We start from the raw sequence: 18284 nt of genomic DNA, 5'->3' as shown, positions 1-18284 counted from the left end.
GAGAGAGAGAGAGAGAGAGAGAGAGAGAGAGAGAGAGAGAGAGAAGGAGGGGGAGAGAGAGAATAATCCTTAACGTGTTTAAGTTGCGCTTAAATCGGTATCTTTTATTCATCGGATTAAAGAAAATCGATACCAAAAGACAAAACGAATAAAACTGCGCGCAAAATATTATGTTCAATCATTAATTTAAATGTAAATTTTTCTAAGAAAAACATAATTTCGTAATACATTTTCATTACGTTAACTTTAAGTGACATTATAGCAAAATACTCAATTACATAAATTTGATTTTATAGAAATAGAAGTTGAATAAGGTCACTGAATGGGATCAGTAATTGTGCAATGTTTAAACGTTATTTTGATTTCTCGCTCTTAATTTTTAAATAGAATTTTTTAATTATAAAAAAATCCAACATAATTTTTTTTATTATAATTTTAAATAATCTGAAACGTGTAATTTTATTTAAAATCTAGTTTTTAAAAACAAAAGAGGAAGGGAGGACTTATAATTATTTTACGCACACTTTATCCGATAACATATATTTACAGAGATCGTAGATTCGGTAAGAGAATATAGGTTCGATTAATGCGAGAACAAGAATGTTCAGCGGATCAAGCTTCGAGGAATATTGTTGCAACGTACTGTACCTTGCACGTACATATACACCGACTGTTTGTCGTTGGTGCTGTTCGTTTGTTACGAGTGGACCTTAAGTGTACGAGGTGCCACGGTAACGCCTACCAATCTGCTGTTTGTCCTCCAACCACCCGCTGCTCTCGCCGCCGCCCCTCGGCGCGCTTAATTCTCGCGCGCGCGAAATGAAGCTTAAAGCCGAAAATGAATTCTAAAAAGCGAGCAAGCCGCCACCGTTGATAAAAGCAAACCCACTTTCGAACGATACAACGACGATCGTGCTCATCCTGCATCCGCGAGCAAAGCTCTCCTTAATAATAATTAAAGGGATGAAGGTATACAAATATATATTATTAAATTTTAAATAAGTTAAAAAAGTTGAAAATTGACAAGTCTATTTCATTACGGATCCATAGGTTTAAATGAGTTTTACGCCAACCTCATTTACAGATTTCTCGATGAAATATGGAACCCTGATGTATGATCCAACATATATTAATATTTTAAGAACAATTTTCTTTTTTAAGTTCGGATTTTCGGCGTTAAATTTTCATCAGGCGTGAAAGCTTTTATATTCAATCGAAGATCTGTGAATATTATTATCAGTAAGGTATATTTAAAATTTATACATGTTCCATGAGAAATACTAAATTTTATGGTAACTTCGCATATGTTAAATCCATTTGCCACGACCGAGAGTGATGCTGGCAGTAATAAAAATTGATAAGTCAGGAAGAATCAACTGTCTTCCTACATTCCTAGAGTCAGTAAGTGGTTCGACTTCAAATATGATATATCGGGTTTGTAAGAGGCATGTAGGTTGAGCTGATGTAATTAACGCTTTCGTTATTTATATCCGCTCCACGAGATGATTTAAGAAATGTAAGATCACTGGAATTACCTCCGTAGAAGCGATGTAAAAATAACAACACGATTTCTCTATTAATTGTATGCATATGCAATGAAAATGTCAAGAAGTTATTTATATATTAAAATACAGTAAGATGTTTTCACACGTGAGACGTTTGGATAGATTTTATGTTTGACACCTAGAAATAGCTACAGTAAGTTGCCATTTAAGTTGCTAGATATACAGCTACCAACTATTCTGGTTCACAAATAGCCATCTCCTGCAGTGACCGAAACTTCGAAAAATGTTGCGGCCACTGAATATTCAGCCTTCCATACATTTCAGACAGACCACACGATCTTTTGTAAAAGATTAGTTTTTAGAAAATTTCTAAAAATTCTTAAAGAGCGACAAGAGATAATTAATTTTGAAAATGAGGTAAAAAAAACTAATCCTTTTATCGATTTGTCGAATGTGTGTCATGATTAAATTCGCAGATAATCATAGATAATGTAAAACAGTTAATAGTACTTGTTAAAATAATAAACTATTCAAAAACTTATACTTCAAAAATGTAAATGGACACAAATTTATATATACTATCATTGATGAATTTAATTTTGTTTCTCCCTCTCTCTCTCTCTCTCTCTCTCTCTCTCTCTATCTTTCTATTCGTTCTTTTATATATACAATAGTTAAGCAATTTTTGTTTGTTCAAAAATATTCTTATCGGCTACTTACCGGCATCATTATTTATTTAAGAAATAAGAACGGGGTATTAGCGAAAACTAATGTACGTGGACATTATCTTAACGAAAAACTATGTAATCCTCGAAATACATATTCTTACCCGACATGAACGAAACTTTTTTTTTCTGTTGCTTTTCATCTCTCTTTTTTCTTTCTTTTTCTCCTTTTTTTTCTCTTCTTATCTTCACTTCGTTGTCCATATCTTCCCTTTCTTTGCTCTTCTCTTATCTCCGTTCTTATCTTTATTTCTTCTCTTTTTCGTCTTCCTTCTTTTCACGCTAGATCTTTGATATTACATATTCATTTGACGAAGACTATTTTCTTCACATTGTCATATTATACACTAATAATTAAAATTAATTTACAAGGATACATTGTATTATCAGAGTTAGTTATTGTAAGACTACCGGCGTAACGTAACAGCCTAGCTGGTGAATTAACTCATCGCTCGGGCTAAGACACAAATTGAGAAGGCATTATTGTAAACGCGTAAAGGGCTCCGCCGTCACCCTCAAGTCATTGATATGCACGTGGAAATAACCAAACTTGGAAACAAGGACAACTTCGTGCAATCGCTCATCTTCTATTCAGCCAAGTCACTCAACACATGTTATGTCATTTATCCCTTACAAATGGAATACGTCTCGGCGTAGGCGTCATCCGATCTAAAGTAGGCATGCTAAATTCATTCGTTGTCTGTATTCCATATCATCGCCAACATCATGTGAACATGTACAGAAATAGCAGTATCGAAGTAATAAAATATCGTGAGAACGTATAACGTATTAATTTGTTAAAGTATTAATTTGTTAAAGAGTGCTTATTTTCCTGTACTAACGTTGAACACTTGATCACGCTAAAAGATATTCTAATCAACATATTTTTTATCAGTTTTGTATCGGTTCTACTTGTTGTCTCAATCGATACATTTAAATGCACATGAAAATGTTACATTCAGAGTATGTAATGTCTTGCTTATATAAAATATCCATGTATGTCATACCTATATCTATAAAAGTGATGTAGAATAAAAATCAATTTTTTTACATTACCTATAAACGAGACGCTGCATTTCAAAACACATCGATATTACATCGCGACTCATGAATATTTTAATTGAAGATAAATTAAACATTTTTCATTATAAAGTTGCACAAGTGTTGGACAAGTGGAAAGAGGTGGGGTTAATAGGACGGCATTATTTTTTCATGGCTCAGTTGGTCCTGATCAGCGAAATCCAACAATTTAGTTGCACTTGCGTAAGTTTGAGAACAGAGTTCTCTTTGTTGAGAATGAATGCCGATGTTATTAAACGCATTCCGCAGATAAACTACGGGCACATACCGGCGCTAACGTTGAAGGTGGAAGTAAATAAAGAGCGCGCGGAAATAAATTGATAAGATATAACATTTTGCAGCTTTACAGCCACTCGGGCACATGCGAGTGGTCAATTAGAAACTCGTCGTCCATAGCATGTGTAGGACGAATGTAAGCTCGTTTTTCTCCGTGAAAACCGTTCGCGCTGCCTTGTCTCTCGAAAGTGTAAACGAACGGACGAATGTCCCTCTATCGACGTAATGTGACTTCGTACTGCGAAGATGCGATCGCGCGACGGCGTGGATCATGCATGACCAATACAACGGCATGCAACAAGGACAACTTTTATATATTGTCTACCTAGCACGGAACTCCAACGTTGATACGCTATTGATAGGATCAAACATGCATTCGCGCGCATATTATGCGTGTTGCTTATACAACGCGCGTTAAACTCCATCATGTCACTGTGACTGATGTCTTTTTTATAGCTAAAAGCTAAGGGAAAAAATGCAGGGTTGAGAACGTTACTTCATATGATATTGTTACTTTTTGTAAAAAAAAATAATTCGTTGCACGTTACTAATTTTTAAAAAGTAACGCGTTACTGTTACTGTTACTTAGAAAGTTACTTTCTCATTACTTTTTTGTAAGGTTAAAGTAAGATATTAGATTTAGAAAAATTAACATTACTAATCAATATTAATTGTGAAAATCAATATTAAAACTTAAAATTCTAAGCTGGCACTTTTTTAGCTTTTCTTTATATTAAACTCTCTTTAATCTCATAAATTCAATATTTTACAAATTAATAGTTTTATTTTTTAATATATGCTCTTTAAAGAAAATTAGATTGTAATTTACAAATTAAATTTTATTAAAAATTTTTATTAAACATTGTTTTTAAATATTTATATTGTTATTAAGAGTGCATTCCAATACTTTCAACTAATATTAAAAAATTTATATTTCATGTTACATGTATACATTACAGATGTTACAGTATTGCCACTGAATATAAGAATGCAATCTAAGGCATAAAGTACGAAACATTATTCGATATTTAAATTTCTAATATAAAATATTTTTAGCTAATTATATATATATAAATAACGCGATCTATTAAATACTTTTAAAGATAATAAAAGAGATTAAAGTAATGATAAAAATAACAGCTGAATTCGTTACCGTTCATGTAAAAATGTAACGACGTTACCGTTAGATAAAAAAAAATTAACGGAAATGATAACGACGTTACAATAAACTAATGCATTACTTGCCAACCCTGCAAAAAGAAAAAAAATGTTAAAAAAAATTAAAGATTTTCTTCATCTTTTCTTTAAATGAAGGAGTTGATTTAATGTTTTTCTAAAATGTCTAAATCGTTTTATAAGTGTCTGAAAACCGTTTTCAATTAGAGAACCGAGGAATATATTTCTAACATGTTGATTGCGCGGGACGACCGAAACCGGCTTTGGCGTTGTAGTTTTTGCCTATGTGTAAAATGCGCAATTGCACTTTGCTCGTGAAAAATGCAACGATGTAAATGTTCAGCCGACTACATATGAGAATAACGTTTTTGCGGCCTAGGAATCTATTGTTCGTCCCATAACTGTCGTGTTGTAAAAAAAAAGTAGCTCGTGTATATAGTATGTGTTAAGGTAACAATTTCATTGCGCTAGTTAATTTTCGCCCGATGTTTAAGTTACGTATTCAATAAAAAAATTTTAATATAATTCGATTTTAAATTTAACACATTTTGTATTATATAGTACATTTAATTGTGATTTTCATAAAATACTGTTAATCGTTATTTCCTTGATAATATAAATTTTCTTCACGTATGGAAGTAACGTCCTTGGAATACCGTAGTAATGTTTAATAATCTGTTAATGGATATCTTTATTTAACCTAAATAATTGGATTGAACAACGTTGTGACGCACGTTAACATAATTTATTAATATACCTTTCATTCACATTTATCCTATTTAATATAAAAGATTAATTATAGTAAAATTTTTAATATCTTTTAGAATTATATTATAATCAAGGAAAAAGAGAGTAATTATACTTTCCGTCAAGTCGCTCACTTTATGCCAAAAAAATATATTATATCTAAAGTATCGTAGTCACAGTCAATTGTCGAATAAGTGAAAATAAAAACGCGATTTAGGATATGCCCAATATAATACAAATTAATTAATAATTATATATAAAATAGGATCATTTTGGTCTAAAATCGAAAATTGGTAATTAATAATTACATTACATTAAAATCGGACAACTTTGATTCAAATTTTTACAATATTCAGACAGCACGCACATCGAACTCAGGACATATCTAAATTGTCTTTAAGATATTTTAAAGATATTTGTAGATATCTTATTTGAACATACGTACTGTTTGATATTTTTTAAAATTTAGGATAAAGTTATCCCATTATATAATACTAAAAAAATTAGTAAAAATATAATGTATACTATTAAAGTAAAATTATAGGAAGAAATTTACGAGACGTTTTTCAAAATGTCAAAATGTTTTAAATCTTTAACTTCCTCTTCTTTCTGAGCAAGGATATAATTCAACGAGAACGTGTGTGAAAGTGAAGTAAAGTGATAGCGAGAAATATATCCAGATACGGTCGACGCGCATTAGCCGAGTGAATTTCTTTTTACGGATGTTTTTCGGATAGGCGGGGAACGATAAATTTTCGCAGACCGGACGTTCGCGGGTGTGCTTGTGTGTTTACACTAGCAATGGCGAAGACATTAAGATATAATGACATACAAAAGAGAGAGCTCGCGTAAACCCTAATGGTCGTACGACACACCAGTCGGCTTGTAATCGAACAAGTATCAAACGTCAAAGGTGTAGTCTATCATTACGTATTATTACCATGGTCTATTACTGCGCTGACCAAGTCTAATCAAAACCTTACTCCGTTTTAGTCATTTCGCTTTATATTTAATCTGCGAATAATAATATGGAATAATGGATTGTCTAAATTTGGTTTAATAATTCACTCTATTTCTAGATCATAATTTAATTTCGAATTTTAGCGTACGTTATATATCGTACGTACAATATATACATAGGGAAAGAGAATTTATTTAATTTACTTTTCTCAACTAAACTTATAGCTGTCATTGATACGATCAACTATAAGTTCTATTAAAATTCTCTCAGTATTTATGGCAGAAAAAAAGAATCGTTTGACTATTAACATGTATAATTTTCAAATAACAATATTTGATTTCGTTTGACGTGACGTGGCCACATAGAAAAGCAGGGAGTCTCTATCATAAAGTACGAAGAAGCCTCTAAAGCTACCAACCTCCGTTATATTTCCGACAACGCATTACGTTACGTTGTAAAAGTAATCGTGAATGTCTTCGCCAAGAAATACGTGGACGATACCATCTGTAAATCTAACGAGCGCACACTGTAGTTTAGATTAATTCCGTAATACAAAAATATTTCATATTTTAAAATCTATTATTGGATCGTTTTTTTGAAGTTTTATACTGTACATATATTCCGAGATACTATAAACTACAAATGTTTTAGTATTCAAAAATAATATTAATATAAAGTAGCAATGCAATAAGTAAAACTCTTAGAATGAATTTCACTCTAAAGAGTAAAATCTCATTCTTAAAAATTGAAAATTGAGACACTCTTTTTCAAGACTGGCTCAATTTTCACTCTTTAGACTGAGATTCCACTCCAAAGAATTTAGAGTAGACTTTATTTAAATTCTGGAGCGCGCTTTAATATGCCTATCAGTGTTACTCATTAATCTTTGAGTGAATAGATGGGGTAATACTTTTCTTTAAAACTTTATTCTAGAAAAGGAAAATAATAGATAAAGATACGCAGAAGTCTTAGATACAAATATAAAATACATATCTTATTTGTAATTCTTTTTGCAGAAATGCTTTAAACTAAGGTAATTAAAAAAAGGCTTAAAAAAAGGTAAATAATTGAAACGTTTAAAAGAAAAATAAAAGTATATTTATCGTGCATATATTAAATAAGGTGGTTGTCATTCATTAGTAAAAAGCTTACGCTGAAATTTCATCCCTATTCTTCCACTGTTTCCCCAACATTCTTTACCACTCAAGGACGTACCGTTGCGGATATTTAAGTCAACCAGTCTATATACACGCGCTTAGGACGCACCTGAATAATGTTTGAAGACGACGGGGCTGACGTTTGTCGTGGCGGTGCCTAGCGTGCAAGTTACTCCCGCCTATCCCTTGTGCCCATCGTTGCTTCATCCCTTTACTCCCCCCCTCCCCCCTCCGCCCCTCCGACTCGGCAGTACTCATAATTGTCCGAGAGGGCATATCGCTGAGGGAGGGTACCCGAGGACACGAAACTAGTTATGCGCATTCCTACTCGAGAGAGAGGAGAGAGAACGCAATGAGGTGAAGAGAGCGGGATAGCGAAGGGTAAAATCAACGAGGGGGAGGGGGAGGGGGGAGAAAGAGAGAGGAGGAGAAAGAGAGCTATCTCGGTTGTCTCCTTCTTTGCCTCACGACTGAATACTTGAATATTGATTAAGCATGCACATCGCGATTACCGGGAGCAAGTAAAAGTGCTCTTCTTGCCTGGCCGGCAACCTGCGTGTCTGCGGATATTTATGTGAAGCGGTGCTTCGACGATGTCCCCCTTCATCCACCGTGCCCCGTGCCAGTCCCTCGTCCTACCCGCGAGCGCAATCCCGTCTCGGAAGGATAAAAAAGGCCCGCCGGAAGACTCGGAAAGATATCCGCTAACCATGAGACGTTTAAATGATGAGAGCGCGGATGTACGGAGAGCGTGTGCACGGATTACTTGATTTACGATCGGCCCTCGCTGGATTATATCCTTCGATCGCGAGCCATCGCACCGCGAACGCGCGCTGCCCCAGTTTGCCGCCGGTGAACGATTAACGGAATAGCGGGAAGCCGTTCCTCAATTTGTTCCTGTTCCTTTTTTTACTCCTCGTCCGGCGGGCGAGTTACGAGGACGGAAGTAACAACAGCGAAGTAACAACTCTACACTGGATGCGTAGAACGGGTTTTAATGATTCTGAGATTACTCGCAATTAAACCAATTAGGGTTATCATATCTGAATTACATACAGTTGGGAAATTTGTGTTAAACTCACGGTCCACTTAAATTTTTCTGTTAATTTGACACAAGAATATGTTAGAAAGTAACACGAATATTATATGTGGAAAAAAATTAACACAAAAAAAGTAATACTGACATAATTTGTAAGCAAACTGTGGGAAGGACATTTTCAAAATTAATATTTATGATATACCTGTTAAATTAACACGTGTTTCATTTATCTTAAAATTTGTATTTTAAAACATATTTTTGTATCATTTGTTTACTTACTCATAAATTATGTTATTTTGATACTAAGAAGTATTGAATATCAACTTAACACAAAATATCATAATAATATAATAACATAATCACAACATGCAAAATTAACACGCGAATACATTAAAAATTCTACATAAAATTTTAACAAAAACTCGAATGAATAGTTTCCAACACATGTTTCCAACATATGTTAAATTAACACGCAAATATGTTAAAAATTCTACATAAAATTTTAACGAGAACTCGAGTAAACAGTTTCCAACACAAAACAAAACGTTTTTTTTTTACTGTGCAAGAAAAGAGTACATATATACATTTTTTAAAAAAGATAATTCGGAGGTGGAAAAAAGAGGTAAAATTTTTGTCTGCATTAAATGTAGATATAATTTAATAAATAAAATTTCTAAAACAATATTTCTAAAACAATAATTTCTAAAACATAACTTTTATTGATAATTCTTCTTAATGTTATAAATATAAAATTTTAATTACTGATCAAAAAATTTACCACCTCAAAAACAGTACGTGCACTATTAAAAGAATACGGCTGGTAACTTTACGCGCGATCATGTCCTTGTTATTATACATGATGTAGAAACCGGAATTACAACCAGGATGCGCAATGCTTCTAATTAACCAAGATCAAGATCCTCGATCAGCAACCAACTACGACAAAGGCAAAGCTTTGTCGACAGGCATCGACCAGCTTCACCGAACAGCGCTTCAAGTCGTGATTGTAAATTGTTTATTTTCAATAGAGGATAATTGTGAAATCGTGATAATGATAAAAAAATACAAGTTTCAATATAAAACGCTACATTTTGTCGTATGCGCAAATATATCCCAACTCGTTATACGCATTGTATGAATCGCGGAAATAATTAGCCCAGTGCCTCGAATTTTTCGCTATTACGCGAAATATTGTTATGAGAAATCGTAATTACATATATATGGGATATTTTATGATATATCATTTGTCAAATATCTATTCGCTTTATGATAGAAAAAATGTTTCTCTATTTAATTTTCCAAAAAAAAAAAAGAAAAAAAAATACGAAGACACATAACGTGATGTGTAGTAAGTTATAACATAAGTTACAACGTAATTAGTCAAGTAACGTGAACCGCGATTACTCGATATTTCTTCGTGCTTTCCGAGAGGAAGGCGCGAGAATATAATTCACAAGCCGATACCACTGAGCTAATTTACCCCGGCCGAACGCGCGTAGCTGTCTAATTAAGCTGGCTTTCGCGCAACAAAGCGCCATACGTGTAGCCGCAATCGGGTGGGCTTTACAACACCGGCCGGTATCCGGCGCTTCCACGTTGTTGACCACGATCGTCCACCACTCGAAGGCGGAGGAAACTACGGGGAAAAAAGGCCGGGGGGACGCGCGGGACGACGATGCGGGATAGGAGAAAAAGCCCTCGAGCTTTGAATATTCAGTAGGTACGTACCGGTATGCGCCGGCCTCCCCCGTCTGACCTTATTTTTCTACTGGAAAAACCGCAGCTTCCGTTTGCTGCTTAGGGATTCGCTTCGCCGTTCGTGGAGGAGACACGTCGCCGGAAATTTGCACCAACGCCCACCGGTTGGACGAGAGGCAGACCGATTTGAATTAATGTCGCGGCATCGGGACGGATACGCGTCGCCGATAAACCGTCGATCTCGATAAGTGAAGTTCTAACGGGGGTGGAAAAGAGGATGACGGCTCTATCGATCCCTTAAGTCGGTAGAACAGGTAACTAGTCTATGTACGCTCAACTCTTCGTCCAGATTGATAAACTAACGGTCGTAGGTAAGATGCTAGGTTGTTTAAGAATGATATGTACCGTTCGTTATCAGGCGGTTGGTAAAACTGAGATTTCGTAAAATCAAAGTGGATAATTGATTCGATTTTTATTGTCGTATTTTTTCTTAATATATATTTTTCAAAGTTTAATTAATATTTTATGAGAACGAGTTAAAATAAAAATAATTGTTTGTAATGTTATGCAATAAATACTTCTATGAAAGTTGGATTGTTAATTTTATACACCAAGTTAACATTAGAATCGCGACTGTTCCATTTTTTATCCATCTGATAATTACATTTATATGTACATATAAAATTAGATGGAAATAAGTATATATTCTATTTTTTACGTCCGTTTTATGAGACCAAAGAATACATTTTATTACTTGAATAGAAGAGTTTCTGCGATTTATTTTTAATCCTTCGATACCACTTTACCGTTTTATATCTATTTTTATGCAATATTTTTATACAATACTCATGTGGTATTGTATAAAAATATCGTTTAAAAATAAACATATTAACAAATGTATGTATCTTTATTAATAAAAAAATCATAACATAGCAAATTAAAAGAAACGAGTATGCCACACTAGGATACCGAAAGATTAAATATCATACAATTATGCTACATTACAACAAAAATCGAGATATAGACTTACCTGGATAACTGCAGTCATGTTCGTCGCTCCCATCTTGGCAATCCTCCATAAAGTTGCATCGTTGAGATTCCAATATACATCTGTTTACGTCGCACGCGAATTCGCCAGCACTACAGCCTGTAAAACGTAAATCGTTATTACATGTAGTAGATACTTTCATTACAATTTTATCACAATATGTTTTTAAATTTAAAAAATGCGGTTGTATATAATATTGATGAAAATACAAGAATTTATCTTTTAACATAAAAAGCGTTAAAAAACATATGAGAATTTCATTCTCGTTAGCACATGCATCGATACAAAAGCTTGCTAATTCTAATAATATACATACAATTTTATAAAACGAGAATAAAACATGTAATTGAAACTTTATAAGCATGGCTCGTATATAACATTGCTTCCTTGTTTCAAAAGTAATCCAATTAAAAAACATGATTTCCGAATTATTATCATGAATGAGTCAAATGAACATTACCTTATTATCATCAACCACAAGAAAATTAACTGATTTAAGTCCATAAAAAATTGTCAAAATGGTTAAAAAAATTGGCATAACTTAAGAAGAGTGATTATTTAGAGTTATAAAACAAAAATAATAAAAATGATATTTGATCATGTTAAGAATATATTCTTTTTGCTGTAATATTATTTAATCAGTCAATAATTTTCTGTCAAGTTGAAAAATAATTTTGTCCTATTTTTGGAAAACTTAATTCTTTGAATTATTCTCTTTTGAAGTAAGGAATAGACGTAGACAGTAATGTATATACCCATATAATTGTGTATAAAAATATGATTGTGTATAAAAGGATATCACATTACAAAAAGAAGCTTAATATACATATTTACTATATGTATATACATACATGCATTAAGAATACAAAGTTAAGTATACATTTTTTAACTAGAAGAACCGCTTCAATTATCTTAAGTTACCGCGAATATAATTCCTATTAAAGTTTTTTAAAACTCTTTTATTGTAATAATTTCAATACTATACAGTTCTTCGATTTTTAATTAAGTCGTTTCCGTTAGAATGGTGAGAGGCGGTTCTTCTAGATCGCCGATTTTTAGCGTCCGATCCTTGGCGAAGGTCAATCGGCTCAATCTGTACCTGGATGCGGGCAATCGATCTCGTCACCACCATCATCGCAGTCCGGAACGCCATCGCACTGTTGTACCGAACAGATGTAACGACTGCCGTCGTGACAGCGTACCGTGTCATCGGCGCGGCACTTGTTCGAAGACGACCTCAGCGTGGACTCCTCGATCTGCTTGTCGTCGATGTCCGGTACTTCCGGATTTACCGTGTGAGTCGTATCCGTCGGGAAATGTAGCGAGGGATGTTGTGATGTCACAGTGGTGTATTCAAAATCTGTTGTTTCGTTTATCAGCGTAGTTTCAGTGTCGACGGTTGCAACATGCGATTTTTACACGCTTGTTACCGAAGAATATGAATTGGATGAAAAGATGACACAGTGATACTAAATTTTTCAACTAGTGCTTTTGTTTTGCTTGTAGTATTACTTCCCAGAAAAACATACCAAGTCAAAAAAAAGTCAAAATGCTTTATTTTGACATCATGAAAGTCAAAATAATAATAATTTTTGATTACAACGTTTGACTGTTCCTTGAAACGTTAAAAATCAAAATAAAATCAACTGATTTTTTTATTAACTTTTGTATGTTCCTTGGATTGAGTATAAAAAGATATATAAATAGAAAAAAAATCCATTCTTTTCAAGAATATTATACAGAGAAAGTACGATTTTGCTGAATTAAAAAATTAGGTAAATACAGATGTGAAAATATAACTTTGTTAGATCAAAATAATTATGAAAAAAACAATGTTACAAAAAGTTTTGACGTTCTAGCAACCAATTTGAGCATCCTACATATAATTAAATATAATACTTTAGTAAAATCATTCTTTCTGCATTAATCATATTTGTGTAATATTCTTGTTCAAATAAATTATAATTATATGCTCTATATTCTTCTAAATATAAATATTTCTCTTATAACATATAAGTTATTTTACTGCAGATAAATTGTACCAAAAGTAAATTTATAATAAACTATGTTATTTAGGCAAGATTGAAAACGCTAGGAGAGAGTTAATTTAAAACGAACGGTAATGAAGATAGAAGTAGAAAAGATGATAGACAGAAAATCTATAGTAGAGCTCGCCACACCGGCGAGCTGAATCTCCATGAAAAATCTGAGAGATATTCAAAGATAGTTGTAAGAGATATACGTAAACGCGTATTAATTGTAAATTAATGCATTTAAAAAATTCATATAATAAATTAATATAATAAATAGATATAAAAATTAATATAATAAATAGATATAAAAATTAATATAATAAATAGATCATGCTGATGTTTGATGATACTCATGCTTATACTTATGTTACGTACTGTATATTTGCACAGGTCACATTGTAATTTTCGTTAATCAGAAGAAAAGGATAAAAATAATGAGCGAGTTTTACAGATAAGCGTTATTAACAGTGATCTAACATTATGTACAGTTTTTTACCCTTTGCAGGGAGAAGATAACGCAGTGCGGATTTCCGCGTACTTACCGTCGCGTGTCTTATTCAATGAATCTGTCGGGCAGTTGTCCTCATCGGAACTATCGTTGCATTGTGATACACCATCACAGCGGGATTCTAAAGGTACGCATTCGCCGCTTCTGCATCTTAATTCTGTCATCTGATCGCATTCCGGCTGCGTGTCTTTCTCTCCGGCTGTGTTCGGATTTCGCGTGTTGTGTTCATTGTCGTGTGCATTCATTGCGTCGAAAGTAGGCGGAATAAGCGAATCGTGCCACCAGTCAGTGTTTATTTGAAAGGCAGAGGAAGTTTGAAAAAAAGAAAAACAACTAATATGAGAACGAAAAATTAATTAAGAAGGAAACTGGAATTATAAAATAAATACGTTTATAAATTAAAGTGATAATAATGAACTTAATAAGAATCTTAATAAAAAATATAGACTATGTAATTGGAGATCGTGAAAGTTGAAATGAAGTTTGCAGTTGAAATAAAAATTGCATTCCTCGTGCATTTCTGCGCGTATCAATATTCTAACAATAATCTAACAATAATTCTAACAATAATCTAAACACGCCGAAATCATGCGTTTTACCAAAATGATCGATTTCAATATTAGATTCGGTATTTACATCTCACTTTTATCAATAAATATACATTTAGTATATAATTTAGTATAATATATAATTTACATCATATATATATATATATATGTACTATAGAATGTAAGAAATAAATGCACGCATTTATCGATAAAAGTGAGGTGTGAATACGGACCATAATCTTTTCGGTTACGTATAATTTTTTTCCGATCGCAGCTATCAATCCCATTCGTTGAGTAGTCGATCGTTCGATATTCACCGGATCTTCGTACGTCCTATATTCGACTTTTCGCAAGCTAGTGGCATCATGGAAAGCTGAACGAATTACGAAGTTTAGTTTCGAAAGCTCCAACGTGAAATCGATCATTTCCATGTCGTTAGGCGATAGCCGCCTAAGATGGAAATACCTTGGAATATCCTGAACGTGAATCCCTCCGGACCTACTTGGATACTGCCCAAGGAATGATATTGCAGCTGTTGCTCTAGGATAGCACGCACTTCGAGCTCGTCCGTGAATGTCGAACCAATGTCTAGAGTAACTTGCGACGTAAAAGCGTCGGTCGTTGGCCTGAAAGAGAAATTTTAATTATTAAATACAATGGACGATTTTAAGAATCTAAGTTGGACTAGACAATTATACTTACGATATCTTGACGACGCTGGCGAAATGATTGTATCCTGGAATGTGACGATTATACAAATTTTCGACGGCGTGTGTAAGATTGCTACTCAATTCTCGGTATTCAAGACTGTTTCTGTCAGCGTATTCTCGTCTGTACGGCTCGCCAACTGTCAATGTTATTCGATAGAAACCTAGAAGAGAAACATTCATTAGTAATAAATAATTTCATAGAAATATATCAGTAAATAATTTTTATATTTCTTTTATATGTATTTATTTTATAAAGAGGATATTTTATTTCAAATATCATTTCTACTTCAGCCTCTTGATGTATTATCCTTCATCCGTTTATCTACTTTATAAAACTAAAATACTCTCTGACATTACTAATACTACGTTTGAAAAAGTTAGTGGTAAAAAAAGAGATAAAAAAGTTTATTGTTGCTTGTAAAGATATTGATAAGATTTTTTACAGGTTTAAAAACAAGAATATTCTGGTTATCGGAAAAATAAAAATATTTACACTCAAATAATATATTCTAATATCTTATCACTAAAAAGATTCTTATTACAAAAATATAACGTATTTTATTTTTCATTAAAATTTAAACAAATAATAGACTTCAATAATGTTAAACAATTGATATAAACATTATATAATAATAAAATTTATATTAATTACACAATTTTTGGATTAAAATATTTTTGATGAAATATGAAGCACATTGGCCAAATCGGTCAATTCCTTTTTGAGTACTTCAAAATTTTATCGCCAAAGCGCTTGATAGGAATCAAACAAGCGCTTTGATGATAAAATTTAAATATTCAAAACGTGGAGTTAACCAATGACAAATGAAAGGTTCATATAAATTAATATAAAGCTCTTAATATAAAGCTGTCTATTTTTTATATCAGTGTTATAAAAATAGATATCAAAATATTTTTAGAAATCTTTGCAATTTTGATCGATAACATTTATACATGACAAACAAATTGTTATAATAATTTTTATTATTTTTCTTATTTATTATTATTATTATATGTATATTGTTTAAAAAATTATTATATACTATTATTATATTATTCTATAATTAAAGTTAATAAAGCTTTAATAGATTCGTCTCTCAAAAAAAAAAAAACAAAAAAAACAAAGAGACAAATAATGAATTAAACTCTGGTTTACTTTATTCTTCAATTTTAATAAAATCACGAATAAAAAATTAGAAACTTACGTGCTTTGCCATCAGTGTTGCGATGTGTATTTCCTGAGTTGGGAGAATAATCCACTTCGCCTGCGCTGCCTTCGATTTCTCCTGAACCAGCCAAATCTTCATCATCAGTATTTCCGTACGTTAGTGGTATTCTCTGACTTTCTGCAGGGTTATTAATTTCATTTTCGTGCTGTAAAGACATAATAAATTTCCATGTAATAGATTGAATGTCATAACCGAATAAAACGTTAAAAAACACAAATGTTTAAAATGTTCATTAACCTTATCCTTCTATAGATTTATCATTTCAATTATCTTGTCTTTGAACACTATTTAAATGAAAAATATTTATGCAATCTAACCCTTACCATACATAAGAAGGAGTCACTAATGACCGAGCGATTCCTGTTCGTGCAAGTTTCTTTGAGTCTTTCGGTTATATTATAATTATAAATGTATATATAATTATAAATTATATTACATTTTATTATTTTCCAAAATCAAGTGCCAATATTTATTCTAGAAAGTTGAAAGTATGTTGATAAATTTTTAAAGATTTTTTGAATCATTCTGAATAGGTAAAAAAAATGGACGGATTCTAGTGTTCCCGTTTGTACGGATGAGGCACCAAATTAATTATATTGGGTGGGCAAGAAAGTGATTGCGTTTTTTTTAGCTCAAAGTTGTATATATAATATCTTCGTCAATAATGAATGAAATTCAAATTTAAAAAAAGGGTTTTAAAGCTTGAAATCTCTACTTTTAAAAGCTTATCACATTTTTTAAGTTTACATGAGTTTGGTAATTTTTACATACCAAAAACTACGAGCTGAAAAAGACGAAAAATTTTCTTCTCACTTTGTGGATTTGTAGCGTGTCCAAAATTGAATTTGAGAAAATTTTCGATTACCTATCGTGAAAGCTTGATACTTTCCCTACAAAATCGTTTTTTTTAAATATTCCTACGATTTTTGGTTACTGAGTTATCGCGGATTAAATAAAAAAATTATTTTGACTTTAATTGCTCATAACTCCATTAAAAATTGTCATATCGTAATTTAAAAAAGAGATTTTTAAAGCTGAAACTTTACTTTATCAAGATATATTTATATTGGTTGGTAAGAAAGTAATTGCGGTTTTTACTGATAGATGTCTTTTAAAAAAACGCAATTACTTTCTTGTCAACCCAATAGCTGGTACGGTAAGGGTTAATTAAATGACAGATAAAAATTCAAAAAGTAACTATTTTTGAAACGATGTTCCATACCTCATCTGCTTCGTCATTGTTTTCGTTCTTCTCGAGGACCAATCTTTGGATGACACCGATACCCGTTTTGGCATTTGGCACTTCAGGCTGATCAACAGTATGATTTCCTTCATCTCCAACGTTTAAGATGACGGATTTGTCAATATCTTGATTTTGAATCTCATTTTCTTCTTCTTGATCTATCGGGTATAGAATTTGATAATTGGAAAATTGAATAATGACATACATAGCTTAAAAAGAATAATGCAAGTGTTTTCAATTTCGTAATTCTAACATTTATTATACTATAACAATGCAGTTTTTTCTAATTGTACTCAATTAAGAAGGAATTGATACCTGATGGTGTAGTTGTCGCAATCCCCCGGGCTAATGTAAATAAATCCGAAACTCCTCTCTTTATCCTGTGAAAAAAAGAATCGTCCTGATGCGTTTCGATCAATGGTGCTTGAGCCGCAGTTTGTTTGCCCTCCGGATCGAAAATCAAGTCGTCATCCTGAAAAAACAGATTGACATTATAAATTATGAATCTTATAAAAAAAAATAATTGTTTTTCTATTGATAATAGTTATAATATATAAACAACAATATACACACACACATATATATATATATATATATATATATA

At 32.4% G+C, this 18284-nt stretch overlaps 1 protein-coding gene across 6 annotated transcripts in view; it reads right to left on the bottom strand.

The window, feature by feature from the left end:
- Positions 1-18284, bottom strand: part of LOC108749530 (basement membrane-specific heparan sulfate proteoglycan core protein) — a 203761-nt gene that overhangs the window by 109928 nt on the left and 75549 nt on the right. For all 6 annotated transcript variants that reach the window (XM_018488334.1, XM_018488293.1, XM_018488301.1 and 3 more), the window contains exons 2-9: positions 17996-18152; positions 17660-17838; positions 16414-16582; positions 15204-15372; positions 14967-15127; positions 13988-14152; positions 12512-12772; positions 11395-11511 (exon numbers count right to left, since the gene is read on the bottom strand). In XM_018488334.1, the coding sequence (XP_018343836.1) occupies positions 11395-11511; positions 12512-12772; positions 13988-14152; positions 14967-15127; positions 15204-15372; positions 16414-16582; positions 17660-17838; positions 17996-18152 (1378 nt within the window). The remainder of the gene's footprint in view (positions 1-11394; positions 11512-12511; positions 12773-13987; positions 14153-14966; positions 15128-15203; positions 15373-16413; positions 16583-17659; positions 17839-17995; positions 18153-18284) is intronic.

This window comes from Trachymyrmex septentrionalis, unplaced genomic scaffold, assembly GCF_001594115.1.
Source record: "Trachymyrmex septentrionalis isolate Tsep2-gDNA-1 unplaced genomic scaffold, Tsep1.0 scaffold11, whole genome shotgun sequence".
Classification (NCBI taxonomy): domain Eukaryota; kingdom Metazoa; phylum Arthropoda; class Insecta; order Hymenoptera; family Formicidae; genus Trachymyrmex; species Trachymyrmex septentrionalis.
The sequence above is the reverse complement of the archived record's forward strand: the minus strand, read 5'-3'. Positions and strand labels throughout refer to the sequence as shown.